The sequence below is a fragment of the Vigna unguiculata genome, chromosome 9 (genome assembly GCF_037176805.1).
Source record: "Vigna unguiculata cultivar grain cowpea cultivar isolate G323 ecotype 2 chromosome 9, ASM3717680v1, whole genome shotgun sequence".
NCBI lineage: Eukaryota > Viridiplantae > Streptophyta > Magnoliopsida > Fabales > Fabaceae > Vigna > Vigna unguiculata.
Window position 1 is genome coordinate 6,625,838 of NC_140800.1, and position 20,570 is coordinate 6,646,407.

The 20,570-nt window shown below is 30.4% G+C and overlaps 1 protein-coding gene across 4 annotated transcripts; it reads left to right on the top strand.

Moving 5' to 3' along the window:
- Window positions 1-622: 622 nt before the first annotated feature.
- On the top strand, window positions 623-13,857 carry LOC114162374 (protein argonaute PNH1-like). 4 transcript variants are annotated; one of them, XM_085667053.1, is made up of 24 exons: window positions 623-888; window positions 1,786-1,917; window positions 7,192-7,479; window positions 7,677-7,885; window positions 8,015-8,161; window positions 8,263-8,396; window positions 8,491-8,600; window positions 8,821-8,927; window positions 9,015-9,153; window positions 9,237-9,353; window positions 9,539-9,646; window positions 9,735-9,806; window positions 9,896-10,018; window positions 10,253-10,412; window positions 10,734-10,855; window positions 11,011-11,148; window positions 11,385-11,527; window positions 11,776-11,838; window positions 11,937-12,000; window positions 12,083-12,218; window positions 12,880-12,953; window positions 13,111-13,205; window positions 13,292-13,323; window positions 13,527-13,857. In XM_085667053.1, exons 3-24 carry the CDS (start codon window positions 7,213-7,215, stop codon window positions 13,691-13,693), a joined length of 2,727 nt encoding a protein of 908 aa, XP_085523179.1. In that variant the 5' UTR covers window positions 623-888; window positions 1,786-1,917; window positions 7,192-7,212; the 3' UTR covers window positions 13,694-13,857. The 4 variants fall into 4 exon arrangements, with proteins under 4 accessions (XP_085523179.1, XP_027902047.1, XP_027902046.1 ...); XM_028046246.2 differs by having other exon boundaries at window positions 623-884; XM_028046245.2 differs by lacking the exon at window positions 623-888 and adding an exon at window positions 927-1,112.
- Window positions 13,858-20,570: the final 6,713 nt, after the last annotated feature.

The window sequence follows — 20,570 nt, forward strand, 5'->3', positions numbered from 1 at the left end:
TTTAGGATCCATATATTAATTTCTTATGAAAAGAATGTCTTTATTTATATATAGATTTTAGATAATTACTAATTTGTTATTATACATGAAAAAAAATTCGTATATAATGTCCTTTTATATACTCGTACAAATATGTATATAAATGTAAAATTATCTACAAATTTAAATATGTAATTATTTGTAAATAATTTTAATTTTTTAGTGTACTACATATTAATTTCAACTCCATAACACGTTACAAACACTCTTATACTTTAATAATATAAATAATATACAACAGATCAGTTACTTATATAATATAATAATAATTATTATTATTATTAACTTTCTTAAAAAAAATGTAACTACAATACTCTTTTCCATTAATCTTTATAAAAAGAACTATCAACTTTTTTTATTTTATATAAAGTACAGGAGCAACTAACATATCAGGAAAAACAAAATAATCTGAACATATTTTTGTGAAAAGAGAGACCATGTCTTTATACACAGTTTTTATCCTATAAAATGTAAAAGGTGACCAAAACGATTCCCTCTAACTAGAAAAAATAACATGATATAAAGGAGAAAAAGTGATTATATAAACGAAATATGAATAGAATGAGCCTCGTATGCAGTGCTCACCTTCGTTCTTGCTTTATAAAAGTTTCACCCTCGCCACAGTACACATGCTTCTCCACAACCCTTCTGCACTTTCTTTTTTCTTTCCATTTAACACTGACATAACACAATTCCGCCACATTTTCCGTCTAAGAAACTGACACAACTTCTCTTTCCCTTAAACAATTTCTTTTATTTTCTCCTTTTCCTCTCATAACGCTGATTCTAAGCTTTGCACCAGAAGCAGAGACAAAGCAAGCACTTCTCAGTCTCTATATCTATGTGTATGTATGGAATCTCGCACCTTTCTTTATCACTCTCCAACCACCCCAAATGCTCCTTTCTGCAATTTTTTTCATTAATGTATATGTGGCGTTTCTTTTCCTGCTTCCCAGAAGATAAAAAGCCTTCATTGTTTCTTATCCTTTTAAATAATCAAAGTGGCACGCTTTCACCTCAAAACAAAACCCCTTCTTAGATCTCCTTTCTCGTTTAAAGCTCCTTTCTTAAAGGTAGTGAACACCATTTTCTGAAACTGCTGCATTTTCTTAATCTTTTATCCACCCTACAACTCTCAATTCTCCTTCTTTTCTTCTTCCTCTTGCTTATATACATTCCTTCTTCATAATTTCTTTGCAATTTCGTCCTGCATGCTGTTGTTCTCCCCTTTAATTAAAATCTCACCTTTCAGGTTTGTTCTTACCGCTGTAGATCTACAAGCTTTGTTCTGTTTCTAACTGCTTCATGTTTCTCCAAAAAAAGCCAAGAGAAAACTCTTGTTTTCTTTATACACCCTTTTGAATTCCATAAATGATGAATGTTTTTAGCCTCTCAAAACTAGTTCTTAAGTCCAAACATACACACAAAATTCAATCTTTTTTATGCTGCTATATCAGAAACAAATATCCATTTCTTACTGTCTGTGCCTCTGAATAGGGAGTTAGTTAGATATAGCAATAGCAAGCTTTTGTTGTGAAAATTTAGCATGATGGTAAACCAGAAGTAGTAGTAGTAGTTCATCATAATTCATATAGCAACAAAGAAACAAAAGTGTATGAGTGCATGTAGGCACTGTAGTGTATGAATACTTGTGTGTATTAATTAGATAGCAGGTAGGTGCAGTTGATGCATGTGTATAGTCTTAATTGAAAGGGTGCAGTAACAGTATTATACCTTTGTGTGCAGGGAGAATAGAAGAGGTAATGTGAAGGTTGAGTTCACATTATTTCATATTTAATAGAGTGATGATAGAGTTGGGTGGGAGCACAGTGACAGCAGAGAGGCATTAATACACACATACATAGCGTAAAGCAAAAGGTTTGCTTCCATTAACTGCTTCTCTTGTTCTGTCAAAAAAAGGTTCTGCATTTTTTTCAATTTTTCTCACTCTGCAAAAAGTCTATACCCCAGTTATTGTCATGTTTTATTATGTATGAAAATGTTTGTTGCTGTTGCTGTTGCTGTGTTTGATGGGTTGTTTTGTGTTTTTGGGTCTCACTTTGTCATGATTGCGATATGGGTTACCTTCACTGCTATTTTCGGCTATTTCCAGACTCATAAATACATCTCTAAAGAGAAAAAGCCACAAACACCATTCTGCAGAGAATAATTCAGGAAAAAAAATCATACCAAATCATGTCATGGCTAGTTTAATTATTCTATACACTAAAATAAAAAGTAATGTTAAATATATTTTGTTGAGTTTTAGTAATTTCAAAAGAGATTTGGTAATATTGGTGATTTCCTTGTGAGAGGTAGTAGATTGTTAGGGTTAACTGATTTTTTTTCAGTCTACCAATTTTAGTATTTAGATTTTTCATATTTATATTTAACTTTTTTACTTTTTGTAATTTATAAAATATTTGTCTTCGTTCCTTTATTGAAGTGTGATATGCTCAAGTGTTATTAAAATGGCTATTTAAAAAACAAAAACAATACTTGGAGGATATTTAGTAATAAAAATATAAAATTGAGGATTTTTAATGCATTTGTCACATAGGTTGTTTGAAATAGATATTAAAGTAACTTTTAAATTAAGAAGCAAACATTATAAATTCTGAATTTTGAAGATTAAAAAAATTGTTTCAAATTTAAGAGATAGAAGATTAATATAAAATTTTATTTACAGTGGTTACTTTTGTTTATTTACGTTCATTATTAATAATTTGTAACTTTAATTTCCGATAATACCTTCATTTATAGAAATGTTATATTAAATTTTAAACGAGTATATTCGTGGACACGTTACTGTTCTATGTTTCTTTTCCATAACCCTTAATTATTAACAGTTTTACTTTTCAATTTATTACTAAAGTCTTGTCTAAATTTATTATTAAATAATTAATTAATAGAAACTTTATAAGTTAAATAAAATTAATTTAGTGTGTGAAACTATACCTTTTTATCCCTTTTATATGTTTTCACTACAAATGACGGTTTCTCGTGTTCTCATTATTAAATATACAATTTAATATAAGTTAATTAATTAAAGCTGCGAACAGTTGAAAATATTAATTATACCTATTTGAGAAAGAGATATTAATGTAATAATAAATAAAATATTAAAGACTTCTCTATATTCCATATTCAGGTATAAGAACCAAGTTTGTGTTTTCGTGAGTTTTTTTGAATAAAATAATCAGAACTGTAAGGAATACTTAAAAACTAATATAAATATTTATTTAAGTTGAATATTGAAAAATAAATTCAACATTGAACAAAATTAGAAAGGATGATCAAAATGGGTTAAAAATATTTTTTCAATGTAATTAGAAAATATTTCCCCTATTGCATTTTTTTTTTTTGTAAACTAAAGTATAGAAATATAGACATTTGAAACATTTCATTTTGAAAATTTTAAACTTTGTTAATAAATGATTTTCTGAATTGAGTGTGACATGTAAGCTTTTGTTTACTTGATATTGACCATTACGTATTGCTGTAAAGAAAGATAATTGAACATCAATTTAAAACAAATAAAAGTTTTCATTAATTAATATAGTAAAAATGTACATACATACAGTTTAAAATTTTAAAAATATAAAATATAAAGATTCCAGAAACATTTGTTTTTAAAAATGCTAAAAGTAGTTTTGGTTAATCCTTTTAATAGTTTTAAAAATTATTTTTCCTTTAATCGGATAGTTTAACGGTGAAGACTTTTCACACCGACTCTTTAATTTAATTTAATTCTAATTATTTATTTACTAGCTTGAAATTACAATAAGAATAATTGTGTAGTATTAGCGGTGAAGACTTCTGATATCAACTCTTAAATTTTATTTTATTCTAATTTCTTATTTCATAGCTTGAAATTATAATTAAAATGGGTATATATTATAAGTTGGGTGAAAAACCCAACTATTGCATAATTGTTGAAAATAAACGGTCAAGATTTTCTTGCAGTATGTGAATTTTTTGTAATTATTTATAAAAAATATAAAAATATAATTTTAAAGAGTTTTGTTCTGGTGAAAAAATATTTAACAATTATTACAATGTTTACTAAAACTAAAAAATTTGTTTATTGTTGGTCATAATCTTAGTAGGGTCACCTTAGGTTATAGATAGATAGCTGAATTGGGTAAACAATTCAGATTATCTGATACACCAATTATCAATTCAATTGACTGTGACATTTTCACAACTGATTTTCCATTTTCTTTAAAAAAGACAACATTTTAGTACATCTCTCGTCCTATGCCGGAGGACTTTTTTTTTTTTTCTTTAAAGAAATAAATAGATTTTTAATACTGTTGCGATCTAAAAATACTTAAAGAAATGAAATATATATTTATTTTTAAAATTAAGGTAAAATAAATGAAATAATTTATTTTCGAATGTAATGACTTTATGAAATAAATTTTATAATATGTCTACGTTTTAACTTAAGGTAATATTACTTTATAAAATTGTAATTATTTTTTTTTTTTTCAAAATGAGCTCAAATATAAGATTTCATGTAAAACTCGTCAAGTGAATTAAAGTTAGTCTTTACGTCAAAATTGAAATTTATTTGTTTGGGTTTAGACTATAAATCTTTAAAAGTTGATCATGGAGACCTATATACAAAAATTGTACTATACTAAAATTGATATTTCTAACCTTTTTCGGTGCTTTTGGTATTAAAATTGATATTTCTAACCATTTTCGCTCTCATAATTCAAGAGCAACATTATATCGTGAAAAAAATTAAGTTACACCTCTTTTTTTTTTTTTTTCTTGTGACTTCTTATATATTTGTTGTCGTGTAGTTTAATTTATACATATTTACTACATTAAACTATCAAGAAATTATAAAAATCAGTATTTTTTATAGAAATTCATATTAAATCAAATACAATAAAACTGTGTAAAAAATTTGTATTGACAGTATATTTTAATTAAACTCTTTATTTCAAAAAAAATTAACTCCTAGTAATATCAATATCAGCAATGGATTTATAAGAAACCATTCAATGTATTCTTTTTTAAATAATTTTTTGTATTTATAATAAAAAAGAAAAATTAAACAATAATAAAAGGTAAAATTAAATAAGGGTTAAATATGATTTTTGTCCTTTAACTTTTAGTGAATTTTGAAATTAATTCATTTTAAAATTTTGGATCAATCTAATCCTTCATCTTTCGAAATACGTGAATATAGTCCTTTTAATCAAATTTTCTAAGTTTATTTGACATTTCAAGTGCGTTTGATAATAATATTTGATTTAACATTAAAACAAAAATATGTCAAAAAATATAAACAACTCAAATACAATCCTAAGTTTCGTATGAAATATTAGAGAAACCTAACAAAATTTGATTAAAATGATTAAAAACACGTATTTTAAAAAATAAATGACTAAATTGGTTCAAAATTTTAAAATGAACTAATTACAAAATTCATTATTAAAAAAGTTAATAAATTAAAAACATATTTAATACATTAAATAAATATAAAAAAAAAATTGCATGAAAAATTAGAGTTTTGAGGGATGATGTGTATGTTCCGTGAAAGGGACAGGACAAATGATTGTTCTTCGTGTTTTTATAAAGATCCGGAGTAGTCGATAAGCGTTGGCATGAATTATAGTTTTCGCGGCTCCACATTAGTTGGCATCCAAAAGACCGAAGGCAAAGAGAAGAGGGCCAAAATCTTTGTTTTTTCGGCCACGCATGATAAAGGTTGCAGTGCTTTAGCCTCGGTTGCGCGTACAACTGACACTGTTATTTGGTGATGGATTTCCAAGCACCACCAACCTCAGTCACTGCTTTTGGCCATGTTCTGTCGCTGTAGTTCAACTTGGCAAGAAGTTAAACCTTTTTTTGTGCTTTCTGCAAAACCCCTTCATACATACCTGTCCCTCCAAGAACTTGGAGTAGACTAAGTTTCAAAAACATCTCCTTTGGGACCACCACTTCAAACCATAAATGAAAAAAGCTTCTTTGCTTTTGCCTCTTCCTCTCAACTCTTTCTAGTACTACCCACATCCCAAATAATTCACCATACCACCACACACCCCTTTTCTTTCTACCTTATGCCTATCACCCTATGGACATGCAACCTATACTTCCACCCTAATGGCCCTTCTCAAAAATTTTCAATACCTCCACTCATTCAAACAAAATTTTACAATATCAATGTCTCTGTAAAAATGTTATATGTCAAAATCTAGATTTGTCACGTATCAAAATTTAGATCTTTCTTTACTCGAAAGATGTTATGTGTCAAAATTATAGGAGTTTGAAAATAGAAAATAGTCTAAATTTTGCTATGTAAATAACTCAGATTTTGATACATAAAATATCTAAAAGATGTTAACACTAATTTAGAGAAAGTGACCAAATTAATACTTTTTACAAAAATAAAAACTTAATTGAGTAAAACAATAGATATAAGGACCAAATAAATTAAATGTTCTAAATATAAGGACCAAATAAATTAAATGTAAAAATAGAAGGACCAAATTATTAATAATTTTTTTTAGAAGGAATTAAGAAAGCAAGTGAGCTTTTCAAAGACAATACATACATACTTTAATCTTATGATTCAATAGGACAAATTTAAATATTTAGACAATTTTACGCATGTAGGTGATGATGATTTTTTAGTTCTAAAGTCATACTTAGACTTTGTTTTTTCTTAATTTTATATACGTTAAATTTAAAAAATAAAATTGAGAATTTATTGTTGTTAGGAAAGTATATATATATAGATATAGGCTATTCCTGGTTTGCATGTATATATATAATATGCACGTCACTTTATTTATGATCCACATCTTTTCAGAGAATATACAGCACCTAGGGGAAGAGGAAAACACTGTCTGGATTTGATGTTATGCCATTCTCTCCTCCTCTTTTTCCCCTTCTTTTCAGCTTTTCAGCCGTTACAAAGTTTCATTTCTTTCCCACTCTTGTACTTTCTATTCTCTTCCATCAACACCATTGCATAAGCCATAAGCTTAGACATGCTTTGTTTCTGAGTGAAACCTCAAACTTGTTGTGCCATAAAAACCTTTTTCCCAGCTGGAATCTGTCTTTTTCCCACTTCCCCCTCTCCTCCTGACAGAAACATAAGACAAACTTGATTGTGTGTGTTTTCCACAGAACTACTCTTCCAAGTGAAAAATGAAGGATCCAGAGGAGCACCAAGTGAAGTCTAGAAGGCCTCTTTCAAAACCCACAGAACGTAGAAGAAGGTGCAGGAGAAGGAGCCAGTGCAAGCCAGAGAAATTCCAAGAAACAGAACTTGATCCACACCTTGCTTCCTCTGCCACTTCCAAGAGTCTTGTGTTTCATCAAAGGCCTGGCTATGGCCAACTCGGGACCAAGTGTCTCGTCAAAGCTAACCACTTCCTTGCTGATATATCAGTATCTGACTTGAGCCATTACAATGTAAGTTAACTCTAATCTTATATACTGCATGGATGGTTAAATTTAGAAAAGGTAATATTTTTTGCCACCCTCATGAGAGTGGTTAAAGAAAAGTACATTAATTCTTCCAAAATAATCAAATTGTCTTGCATCATCAAATTCAGGGGGTTGGCCTAAAACTGTTTTGACTCACTTTGTTGTGTTTGGTTTTTATTAAGGTTAAAATAACACCTGAAGTCACTTCTCGAAAAACAAGCAAGGCTATCATAGCAGAGTTGGTGAGGGTTCACAGGAACACTGACTTAGCCACGAGGCTCCCTGTGTATGATGGAGGAAGAAACTTTTACACTGCTGGTTTGCTTCCTTTTACATGCAAAGAATTCAGTGTAACATTGAGTGAGGATGATGATGCCACCAATGGTACCAGGTAATCTTTCAAGAGTACTGTATTTTGTTCATAATCATAAGTGATCCATCACTCTTTCTGAATTTGTATCCAATTTTTGGATTTTGTTTAATGAGAGTGTGTTAAGGAGTCTTAATTATTTTGTAACAGGGAAAGAGAGTTTAAGGTGGTAATCAAGTTCGCAACTCATGTTAGCATGTATCAGCTACGTGACCTTCTAAGTGGAAAGCAAGTGGACAATCCACAGGAAGCTCTAACTGTCTTTGATATTGTGTTAAGGGAGCTTGCGGCTCAGAGGTGCATTTGGGGTTGTTCTTTGAAAGTTGTATGTTGATTACTTTTGTACCATTGATTGTGATAATTTTTCATGTTTCTTATGGTTTCATGTGCATTTTTAGTTACGTGTCAATTGGGAGGTTTCTTTATTCTCCGGATGTAAGAAAACCTCAGCAATTGGGTGGTGGCCTTGAATCGTGGAGGGGCTTCTACCAGAGTATAAGGCCTACTCAGATGGGATTGTCACTTAACATTGGTTAGGCTTCCACCAACAATAACTAATAAGTTTCAATCCTTTGTTTTCCTTTGTCATTGGTGTTTCTTTATTCAGTTATGTTTGATTCATTCAGATATGTCATCAATGGCTTTCATTGAACCACTACCTGTGATTGATTTTGTTGCTCAAATTCTGGGAAAAGATGTGCACTCAAAGCCATTGTCGGATGCGGATCGTGTCAAGGTATGAATATTGTGTTTTGGAATCCCTGCAATCATTGTTAGATGAACACTATTAATGTTGTTTTTAGGAAACTCTGCAATCAATGTTCTGCTAACACTATGAATGTTGTTTTATGGAAAACCACAACTGCTAACACTATGAATGTCTCTAGTTCTCAAATTGAGATAAACGTTTAAGTAATATCTAACCAAAATATGTGTGGGCTGTCACTGGAAAACAGATAAAAAAGGCCCTAAGAGGTGTAAAAGTTGAAGTTACACATAGAGGAAATTTTCGAAGGAAGTATAGAATATCAGGACTGACTTCACAGCCTACAAGGGAGCTTATGTATGTCTTTTCTGACTTTAGAAGGTTGAAATTTACATTTTACACATATCCTCCTTTGAAATGACTGTCTCTTTTCCCACTGAACAGTTTCCCTCTTGATGAGCAAATGAACATGAAATCAGTAGTAGATTATTTTCAAGAAATGTATGGATTTACAATCAAATATTCTCATCTACCTTGCCTTCAAGTAGGAAGCCAAAGGAAGGTGAACTATTTGCCCATGGAGGTAATCCCTGCTTTCAATTTAATCAAATTAAACTATTCTATTCTACCTTTTTCCATAGAGAACTCATGTGAATCTTGTCCCAGGCATGCAAAATAGTTGAGGGCCAGAGATATACAAAAGGGCTAAATGAAAAGCAGATAACTTCTCTGCTGAAGTTCTCATGCCAAAGACCCCGTGAACAAGAGGCAGACATTTTACAGGTCACATTATCATGGATTCTTATCCTTCCCTTTTTGATACAATTTTCTTTTAGAGTCAATTGGACATTATGTAGTTTGAAATTGCAATCATAAACTTCATCCTTTATAGTCATGCAGCTCTTCCTCTTCTAACATGGTTTGTTTAGTTTGCTTTATTTATCTAGAGCTTATCTTTTTACTTGCAGACAATGCAACAAAACAATTACGACAATAATCCATATGCAAAAGAGTTTGGCATCAGCATAGATAGCAAGCTTGCATCTGTTGAGGCTCGGGTCCTTCCACCTCCTTGGGTAATTTTCCCATAATTAAATTGTTTACCAGTTGTTTACTTCTTTCATTGTGTTGATAATATATTTTGGCTCTTCTTTTTACCTATAGTTGAAATATCACGACACTGGAAGAGAAAAAGAATACTTGCCACAAGTTGGTCAGTGGAACATGATGAACAAGGTCAGCTCAGACGTGAACATATATTTTGGTGAAAGAAAAGGAAACCTACTTGTTCCTGACTGATTGGAATTCTGGTAATTTTAATGCAGAAAGTTATAAATGGAAGTACTGTAAGATATTGGGCATGTATCAATTTCTCTCGAAGTGTACAGGAAAGTACAGCTCGTGGATTTTGCCAACAGTTAGTTCAGATGTGCCAAATCTCAGGCATGGTAATGTTTCAAAAGTTGTCCAAGTCTTGTTGCTGAATTCTTTTTTAGGCACTATTTATTTGAACTGCACTCCATACTATTTCAAATTATAAATACTCATCTTTCATTATATATCATTGTCACTCCTAGTTACATTCATTGTCAAGATGTAATGTGTACCCATTCTTGTGTCACCCAATAGTTTTAGCTATCGTGGGTTATCGACCAATTGGTTTGAAGTTTGATCTTTGTCAGGAATTCAGTCAGGACCCTGTGATTCCTATATATTCTGCAAGACCAGATCAGGTAAAGAAGGCTTTGATTTATGTACATTCTGCTGCTATGGACAAGCTTTGTGGGAAAGAGCTAGAGTTACTGATTGCCATTCTTCCAGACAATAATGGCTCTCTGTACGGTATGATTCTAGGTCACTCTTCCATTTGTATTACTTCATAACTATAACTAAAGATGTTACTGGTTTATAATTATAGAAATGTTGAGGTTATAGTGACTTGATGTTTCTTCATTTTGACTTTTGTTTTTCATTTCTTATGCCTGTAATCTGGTAATGTAATGCCTCATTCCTCTCGAATATGTTTTTTCCCTGGTAGATTCCTTTGTAAACATGGTATAAAGAAAAAAAGAGATGCTAGCATTTCTCCATTATCTATATTTCAGTTTCTCTGTGGAGAAAATTATTTAACACTTACACTAAAGAAACAAACTCTTCGTTCAGGTGATCTCAAAAGGATTTGCGAAACAGATCTGGGGTTGATTTCTCAATGCTGCCTTACAAAACATGTATTCAAGATCAATAGACAATACCTTGCAAATGTGGCACTTAAAATCAATGTGAAGGTCTGCTACTGAATCTTCGATCATAGTTTACAATCCAAAAGTGACAGGGTGGCTACATGCTACTCTAAATCTTTCCTTTGATGTCTTTAAGTCTTCTTTTATATGTAATCATTATTTCCATTTCTTTTGCTTAATTAAACTATTTATTCTTGCAGATGGGAGGAAGAAACACAGTGCTTTTGGATGCTTTAAGTTGGAGGATTCCACTGGTCAGTGATATTCCAACAATAATATTTGGAGCTGATGTAACTCATCCAGAATCAGGAGAGGATTCTTGTCCATCAATTGCTGCTGTAAGCATTTCCAAACTTCTATATGCAACTAAAGGATGCCCTATGTTTGGTATGTACTTGAAAGGACTTAGAATGTTGTTTTCTTTGATGGAGCTTGCTGTGTGGCAGTAGGATCTTCTTCACCCTACTCTATTTCTTATTGCTTTTTGAGTAATATAGTACTGGAATTATCTCACATGTCCTGTTATTCTCCTATTTCATTTTTTCTGACCTCTTAACTGATTATGGTAATCCAGGTTGTAGCCTCCCAGGACTGGCCTGAAGTAACAAAGTATGCAGGGTTGGTCTGTGCTCAGCCTCATCGAGAAGAACTTATTCAAGACCTTTTCAGATCTTGGAAAGATCCACAGAGGGGTGTAACATATGGTGGTATGATCAGGTACTTAACTGCCATCTCTTTTAAATTTATCTCTTTGTAAATGTTTTCGCTTCAAATTCATATAGGGTCCCCTGTTGTATTTATCTGGTTTTTCTTTAATGGTCTTACAGTGTCTTTGCTTCACATTGCTCCACTTTGGAACTCGATAATTGACAACTAGGAAATCTTAATGTGTTTTTAGCGTTTATCATTTGATGTTATCCAACATCTGCATTCATATTAGTTCATGCTAATGTGTGAAACTGCAGGGAGCTTTTACTCTCATTCAAGAAGGCAACGGGGCAAAAACCATTAAGAATAATCTTTTACAGGTAGGATTGGATCTGTTCTGATGTTGTTATGGTAGAGGTAGTTAAGAATGTGGGCTATGCAGTTACTTTAACTACAATGTTATCTAATATGTAATCAGGGATGGGGTAAGTGAAGGACAGTTCTACCAGGTTTTGCTATATGAGCTTGATGCCATCCGCAAGGTACTTGGAGAAAACAACTCAGTATAGTTATAACTTTCATCAGTTTTCTATTCTCCAGTATTTATATTCTCTTTGTATATAGGCTTGTGCATCTTTGGAACCTAGTTACCAACCACCAGTAACATTTGTAGTGGTTCAAAAGCGGCATCACACTAGACTCTTTGCAAACAATCACGATGACAGAAATAGTACTGATAAGAGTGGGAATATCTTACCTGGTTAGTTTTCTTTTTGCTTCTACCAGCTGTTAGTTGTCACTATTTTAAGGATATCTGAATGCAAGTGTCTAAAGGGGATGAATTCAATTGAAGATATAAGAGATTATTTTGGCCTAAGAAAGTTTTATGGTAGTGTTACATTTTGACCTATGAAGGTGTCTTAAGTACCGAAGTTCGAAACGGACCAAATCTGGTCAATGGTTGAGACTAGCCGAATTAGGCCGAAGGTCGAGACTAGACTGCCCGGCTCAGGCCGGTCCTGGCCGAAAGTTGAGATGGGTCGGCTTGGCTCAAACTGAGATGGGTCAGTCTGAACTGAAAGTTGACCTTCACCAGTTTGGCTGAAAGTCGAGATAAGCCTATTCAAACTGAGAGTCGAGACGTATATTCAAACTAATAATATTTTTTCATGTTTAAAAAAAAAATGACTTGGTCTTGACCCAAGGGGTTTTTTGGACATTTTGGTCATGAGCCTTTTCAATGTGGGCTTTTTGACCCTGTAGGCTTTTTTGGGTCAGGGCCAAACCCTATGAGGTGGCCCAAATTGATAGCTCTGTATTGTATGGTGTGGTAGATTGTAAGATCTTTCACTCTTCTGCACATTCTCCAATTTCATCAACCTGTGTTGTAAACGTTCCCAATTGGACTGATTTTAATGTAGGTACTGTGGTAGATTCTAAGATCTGTCATCCTTCTGAATTCGACTTCTACTTATGCAGTCATGCAGGAATTCAGGTATGATAATGGTAACGCTATTGTTTCTGCCACATTGGTTAGGACATAGGACTGAAAACCTGCATAAATTTCTGCAATCACCATCTCATTGTTGTAAGCCATTAAAATATCTAGTATGTAGCAGCATCGATTTTACGTTTGTGATGGAAATTTACAGGGTACAAGTAGACCAGCACACTATCATGTCCTCTGGGACGAGAACAATTTCAGTGCAGATGAGATTCAGTCTCTTACCAACAATTTATGCTACACGTAAATGATTTTTCTATTCGTCATCTCAGCTTTATTATGCTATATTTTCTAAGATGACATAACCTTCCTTAACATTTTGGTTGCAGTTATGCGAGATGTACACGGTCTGTTTCTGTAGGTAATCATGCTAAACTCGACAGTATCTTTGGACAAACTTCTCAAAGTGGACTTCTAGAAAACAAAAAATAATGATATAAGCTTTCCAATAACTTAGTTTATGACCAAATTAAACAATAAATATTTATAGAAGTATGGTAAAAGTTTATACAAATTAACTTCTGCATGAACTTATTATTTATAAAGTTTATGTTGTGTGTGCAGTGCCTCCAGCATACTATGCTCATCTAGCAGCCTACAGGGCTCGATTCTACATGGAACCTGATGTTGTTGAGATTAATAAACTGCGAGGAACAAGATCGAAAGAAGGGCCAGTTCGGCCACTGCCTGCTCTGAAAGAGAAGGTGAAAAATGTTATGTTTTACTGTTGAATAGAGCAGGTGAGGAATGTAATGTTTTACTGTTGAATGAGATGCAATAAGAGGCTTCGCAGTTGAGAAACAGCAGCATATATAGTTAACAGAAACTAATTAGAGGTCACAAATTTGTCGATGTTGATATTATAAGCACTTCTGCATGGGAAATTTTGAGTATATCTTTATAGTCCTAGTTTTTTCTGCATAATTGATGAGTCCTACCATGGAGACGCAACAACAAACGGCTGAAGGTCTTACACAAACTTAGAAATGAAAAAATGGGGCATTTTTATCATAATTTTATTTAAAATTTATTTTTTGAAATTTATTAATAATTCTTTTCTTGAATATTAAAACAATTAGTATTAAAAAAAGGTATAAAGTATTTAGTATTAAAAAAAAAAATTGAGGCCTAAACAAGGGACTTTACTTGTTTAGGTCTTCAGCTTTAGACTAAAGGATTGATACCATTTTTTAAATTAAAGTAATATATCAAATGTTGCCATCGATAAACTAAACTCACGTGGGATTCATCTAAAAAAAATTAAACTTGTGACTTTACTTTTGGTTGGATTGAGAATTTACCTATAAACATATTTATAAGTATACTAAAATTATGTTAAGTTATAGATGGTTTAATAAGTGATAGGCAATTTTCTTCATCAAATAATACAATTTTCTTAAACAAGTGATACTAAATTTTGGAGACATAAATCATGACTTTTCAAAATGTGTATTAGGAAAATAAATTCATTATTAGAAAGTAAAATTGATTTACATAAATATCATCAAGTCACCCATATGGGTGTTCTTTAGACCACTAACAACAACACAACAGAGAAGTAAACATTATAATTTTAAAAAATGTTAAAATTTACAACTAGAAGTTAACCTCTATCGAAAATTTAATTATAACATTATCTCGGAATAGTTTTAAAGTAAAAAAAATTCCTCACCAACTTAAATCTTAAAAAGAGAGAGAGAGGGGTTTGGTTCAGATGTAGACATAGCTCGAGATTTCGATTGACTTTGATGAATAATCATGATGTCCTATTGAGTGGGATTTGAATTTGATTGAGCTCCTTTACTTTCCTTAATTAAGATTTGCATAAAACTGACCTTTTATGTTGAAGCTAATCACACATTTCTTCCTAATTCCCAACCCTTGGATATAATAATTAATAAACGGTCTTGCATCACTTTCAAATAATACGTTCCTGGAAAACAAAGAAATTTATGGATTCTATGATTTTTAATAAGGTTAAATATGTTTTTTGTTTTTAACTTTTATTGAAATTTGAAATTAGTTCATTTTTAAAATTTTGGACTAAGGTAGTCTTTCATCTTTAACCAACTTAAATACAATCATGAAATGTGTTTGAAATGTCAAATAAATTTAATAAAAATTTGGTTAAAGGACAAAATTCACACACATTTAAATTTTGTCTAAGTTTCGTAAAAAAACTATTTCCAATTTTCATTTAATCTTGAGGGACGAAAAACATATTTAACCCTTTTTAATATAACCACTCATAATAAAATTAATAAAATTAATTTATTATTATTTTTAAATATTACTAATATATAAAATTTAGGTTAAATAGTTTTTGTAGTCTTTTATTGCTATAATGATGTGATTATGAATGAAAAATAATTTAATAAAGAAAGAGAAAGTATCTACAAGAAGGTCAAATAGTCCTAACAACAACCACTGAGGAAGAAATAAGAAAAAAAAGAGTTATTATGAGTAAAACTTCAGAAAATTGTAGAAGGAATAAACATCACTAAAGTAAAAAATAATAAAATTATTTTAGCACTTAAAACAATATTTCAAGACATGATTTGGATAGTAACTATGAATCATCTTCAAACACAAAAGTTCTCTAGGAATGACTGAAAATTGGCCTTTTTTAACATTTGGCTTAAATATCTTTTTCATCTTCATTTTCGTAGTGTTTGTTGCGAATGGTCTTCATTTTGACAGAATATTTAAAATGGTCCTCATTTTCGCAATTCGTATTTTATTTGATCTGTGACGTCGTTTAAGTCAGTAACGGAGCACTGTATAGGTGGCACTGTTTGTATTACGTTGCATTGGGGTATGTTACGTGTACTGTACAGATGATTCCGTTACTGATTTAAACGGCGTCACAGAAAATGACCAAATAAAATACGAATTGCGAAAATGAGGATCATTTTAAACATTTGGTGAAAATAAGGACAATTTTAAAGATTTTGTCAAAATGAGGACCATCGGCAACAAATACTACAAAAATTAGGACGAAAAAGGTATTTAAGCCTTAACATTTCAACTAAATATATAATACAAAATATTACATATGTATATCAAATCCATTAATGACAAGTTGTTCAAACAAAAGACTAGCTTCGAAATATTATGTCATGCCAAATTCAGTTATAACAAAAGTAGCATCACCAAGCATAAAAGTATGTTACAAATTTAATTTTTTTAAAGGTTATAACTTTCCTCTCAATACTTTCAACCAACAAAAATATTAAAATAAAAATAGATAGATTGGATAGTAACATGCTACCTTTTAAATAAGCAAACACTCCTACAATTTTGATTCATCATATTCAAGCACGTAGCTTTGTCTAACCGATCAAATGCAAGCTTTATCAATTGTAAGTTTTCATTTAAGAAGGTCAAAAGTTGTACTTCTCAAAATTTAAGATTATACTATAATCATGAATCATAACCAATCAATGCAAAATAAATCATGATCACAAAAATAATCTACATCACAAATCTTGCTAATATTTGTATATTTTTAATTCAAATTATGATATTTACAATTATCAATTTTTTAAAAATCATACTTTAATTACTCTTTTAGGTTTCCTAAACTTTATCATTATACCTCTCAAGTCATAATGGTCTCACACCAATATAAATAATTGTTAGTAGGTTGTACAAACTTATAGATACAACGAATATATTACAATGACCTCTCTACCCGAAAATATAATGAAGAGGACAATCAATAAAAAAAGTGAGGTGTGTGATTTTTCTACTCAACTAATTATGCACATAAATTCAAGATAGTCATATCATCATCCAATATTTTCCTAAGTCTACCTGACCTCTATCCGGACTATATACCTAGTGTATCTTTATAATTATCCATACAATGCTTAAAATTCACCTAACATTACTACTTTCTTATTCATGTACCTTATTTACAGTCGCTATAATTATTGTAAATATCAATATCATATTTCATTTATAATCATCTTCCCATATTAGGTTTTCATACAATTCTTGAAATTTAAACTTATTCATAAAAACTTGAAATAAACAAAAAAAATTTGATAGCATAACCATTGCCTTTTTTACGTCTCAAAATTTTAAAATAGTCAAAAGTTATAAGGAAGGAAATACATATGTCAAATTATTAGTGTACTAGAAATTGGACATCTTCGAACTCAATCCAATTTGCAACAAAATTTCATCAAATTAACCTAACCGTAGGTTCTTATACCCCAAATATTCATTTTTGGACCTAGAATTTCCGAATTATATTCATTCATGTACAAAGTAAAATTAAGTATATTATACAGTTGGATAAAAATTGTCAAAATAAAAAGTCAGAGATTGTGATATTGACTCTTCTACCTTAACGAAGTAAATGACACTTTATGATTGAAATAGAGTGCTCAAAATAACATATTTTCCTATTTAAGTTGTTCTAGGTGAAGCTTTAAAAGATAGAAAATCAATGTTCATGATGTAGAACTTATAAGAATAGGAGGGAATAAATCTTGATTTTATTTTTAATTAAATGAAATTCAATGACCGAAAATTTAAATAACTAAGAAAAGAAGAGAAGAGGATAAGAAAGTTTACCTTTGACCTTTCTTTTCTGTTGTAGGAAATTATGAGGAAGATGTAGACATGTCAAAGTGAGCCAACCCGGCTCACACGGGTTGGCCACCACGAGCCGGGTTGAAAATGAGTGAACCCAACCCGGCTCACTTTCTAGTGAGCCAGAAATTTTGTAACCCAGCTCAACCAACCCACCTAAAAAAATTTTTTTTTTTTTTAGTATTCAAATATTTAAATAAATTTTTAAGTAACCCCTGAGATAACAATCATAGTAAAATCAAAAATCAATGTTTTGATCATGCTCACCACCAATATATTGAAGAATTATTTCCAAGAAAGTATCCATTAGTCTAAGAAAGCATGACTAATATTACAAATTTTCTGTCATGCTATTCAACAAAATATAAATAAAAAAACTATATATTTTTTTCATGCTAATTTAGAAAAAATTGTTTATAAGACGGTTACTTGAGTAATTTACTATAAAGATTATAGTTAAAGATTAAAGTAACAACACACACACACACACACACACATATATATATATATATATATATATATATATATATATATATATATATATATATATATATATATATATAACTTGACAATCAAATTAATTAAACATTCAAACTATTCAAATATAATTAAGCAACATTCTAGCATTTAAAATTATTAAATTGTGAATAAATATAAAAGAAGTAGTAAATAATTATTAAAAAAATTAAAAAAAAAATTAAAAAAAAAAATTGTAAAAAATTTTGGTGGGTTAAGTGGGTCAACCCACCATCAATCCGGCTCGAATCCGTTTAACCCGTGAGCCAGGTTGAGTTCAACCCACTTTTGAAAAAGTTAAATTTTTCTCAATCCAACCCGGCTTGAACCCATGGTGAGCCGGGTTGGCTCACGAGTTGAAACCCATTTTGACATCTTTAGGAAGATGTGAAAGACGTGATTTTATTTATAGGCAAGACTTTGCATTAAAGGACGGAGATAATTTGTAAAAAATAAAAGTATGTCTTAAATTTGGAAGGTTGCAATTGGGGGAGAAGAAAATGAAATCTACTCATTTACATTAAATTTGCCATATTATAGGAGTAAAAAATCCCTCTTACTTTGTACTTCTTAGAGATGTACCAAATTAGTGAAGAATTTTTCAACGAAATTATCGACAAAATTAATAATTAGTAAGAATTTAGTTAAGATATTTGTATAAATTAAATTCATAAAAAAATGAAATAAAGTTAATTGTAAACTTAATACTTATAAATCAAATGATTAACATTCATTGAACTTTTAAAATATTTACAAAAATCAACTTAATTAATTGATTGGAGGCCTAATTACAATTATTAAAAGTTGACTAAGAACTAAACTACAATTATTAAAAGTATGCTAGAACTAAGTTGCAAATAAATAAATAATTAAGGACAAGTTTTCAATTATTAAAAAATATTTAGAGGTTAATTTATAATTTTAAGAAATTTCATGGGCATATATGGAATTTTGGACAATGTTTTTGAAATTGATAAAGACACTCAATTTTGTTCTTTAAGAATGTAAAGTAAATTTTCAAGCCAAGAAGTCAAATATAAATAATAATAAATATTGCTTCTTATATTATGTAAAACAAAAAAGTATTCCTACCTCAAAGGTGAAGTTTCCATTTTCATTTGTTTGTGGTTTCTCATTATTGGACCCATGAGTCAAAGCCTCTAGCAATATAATTATCAAAATTAACTTTAACTTTAACATGAAAATGTTACTAAGAATAATTTATGTGTAGAAAATATTTATACCTTTACTTTCAAGCCATCATTAGCCCACATACACAAACCACAAAGATTGTATGAAATGAATTAATTTCATAGTTTTTACAACCACATAAATAAAACATCGAGAGTAGACACCAAATCTTGAATCTTATAAAACTTTATTATTCTTCTAGTAACATTTTTTTACTATACTATACCTAAAAATCCTATCCATTTAGAACAAAGTCAACACAACAGACAAGAAAAAACATAAGTGAACTTCTATGTTTTCTTCAAATTAAGGTATTGATCACAAAAGTACTCAAAGAAAGCTTCAACAATAATTTTTAAGCTCATATTAGACTCTTTCAATAAGTAAAAATGATTAAGAAAGAATGATTTTGATTTCTAGTAAATTGGTTTTGAAATGAGAGAGTTATGTAGAATTTAATTTGTTGGTTTAATGGATCAAAACTACATTTTAATATGTTAATTTCACTTATTAGTGAGAATCAATTAATAGGTTGCTATAACATATTAACATCGAAGGGTCAGTTTAAGAGATTTTAGTCTTAAAAGCTAGTTTTAACATACTAAAACAAAAAATATAGATCATATCATAGTTTTAAGTTATATAAACAATTAAAATGATTATCTAATAGGTTAAAATGTTTTTTTAGTCATTCTAGATCAACCAATATAATTTTAGTATAGATTACAATGTAGAATATACACACTTCTCACAAACTACACTAATATTATGTTTATTTGGAAAGATTTACTTTTCAGAGTGATAGAGAGGAATGAGAGTGACCATCGTGTTCGCTTCCTAGGATTTGAGAGCAAATGAAAAGAAGGAACTGCAGGATTTTTCTATTTTCTCATCTCTCCTTATATGTAATGATTTGAGGGTGATTAATAGTAGAATACCATTCACTAGTGCATTTTAGAGTTTTTACAGCGCTGTATATGCCTCGGTTTATGCGGACCCGCTGCATAAAAGCACGCGGTGGCAATTTTGTAATTAAATTCAACTTTTATGCCTCGGTTGTCATAATAACTGAGGCATATGGCTAAAAAAAATTTAACTCAACGCGTTGATCACTAATTTAATTTATTTATTTTTTTCACTGATGCAATATGCCTCGGTTCTCTCTTAACCGAGGCAGTAGAGACACGTAATTATTTTGACCACTGCGTTGACCCCTAATTTGAATTTTTTATTTTTTTTTACTGAAGGAATATGCCTCGGTTCTGTAATAACCGAGGCAGTAGTGGTAATATATGCCTC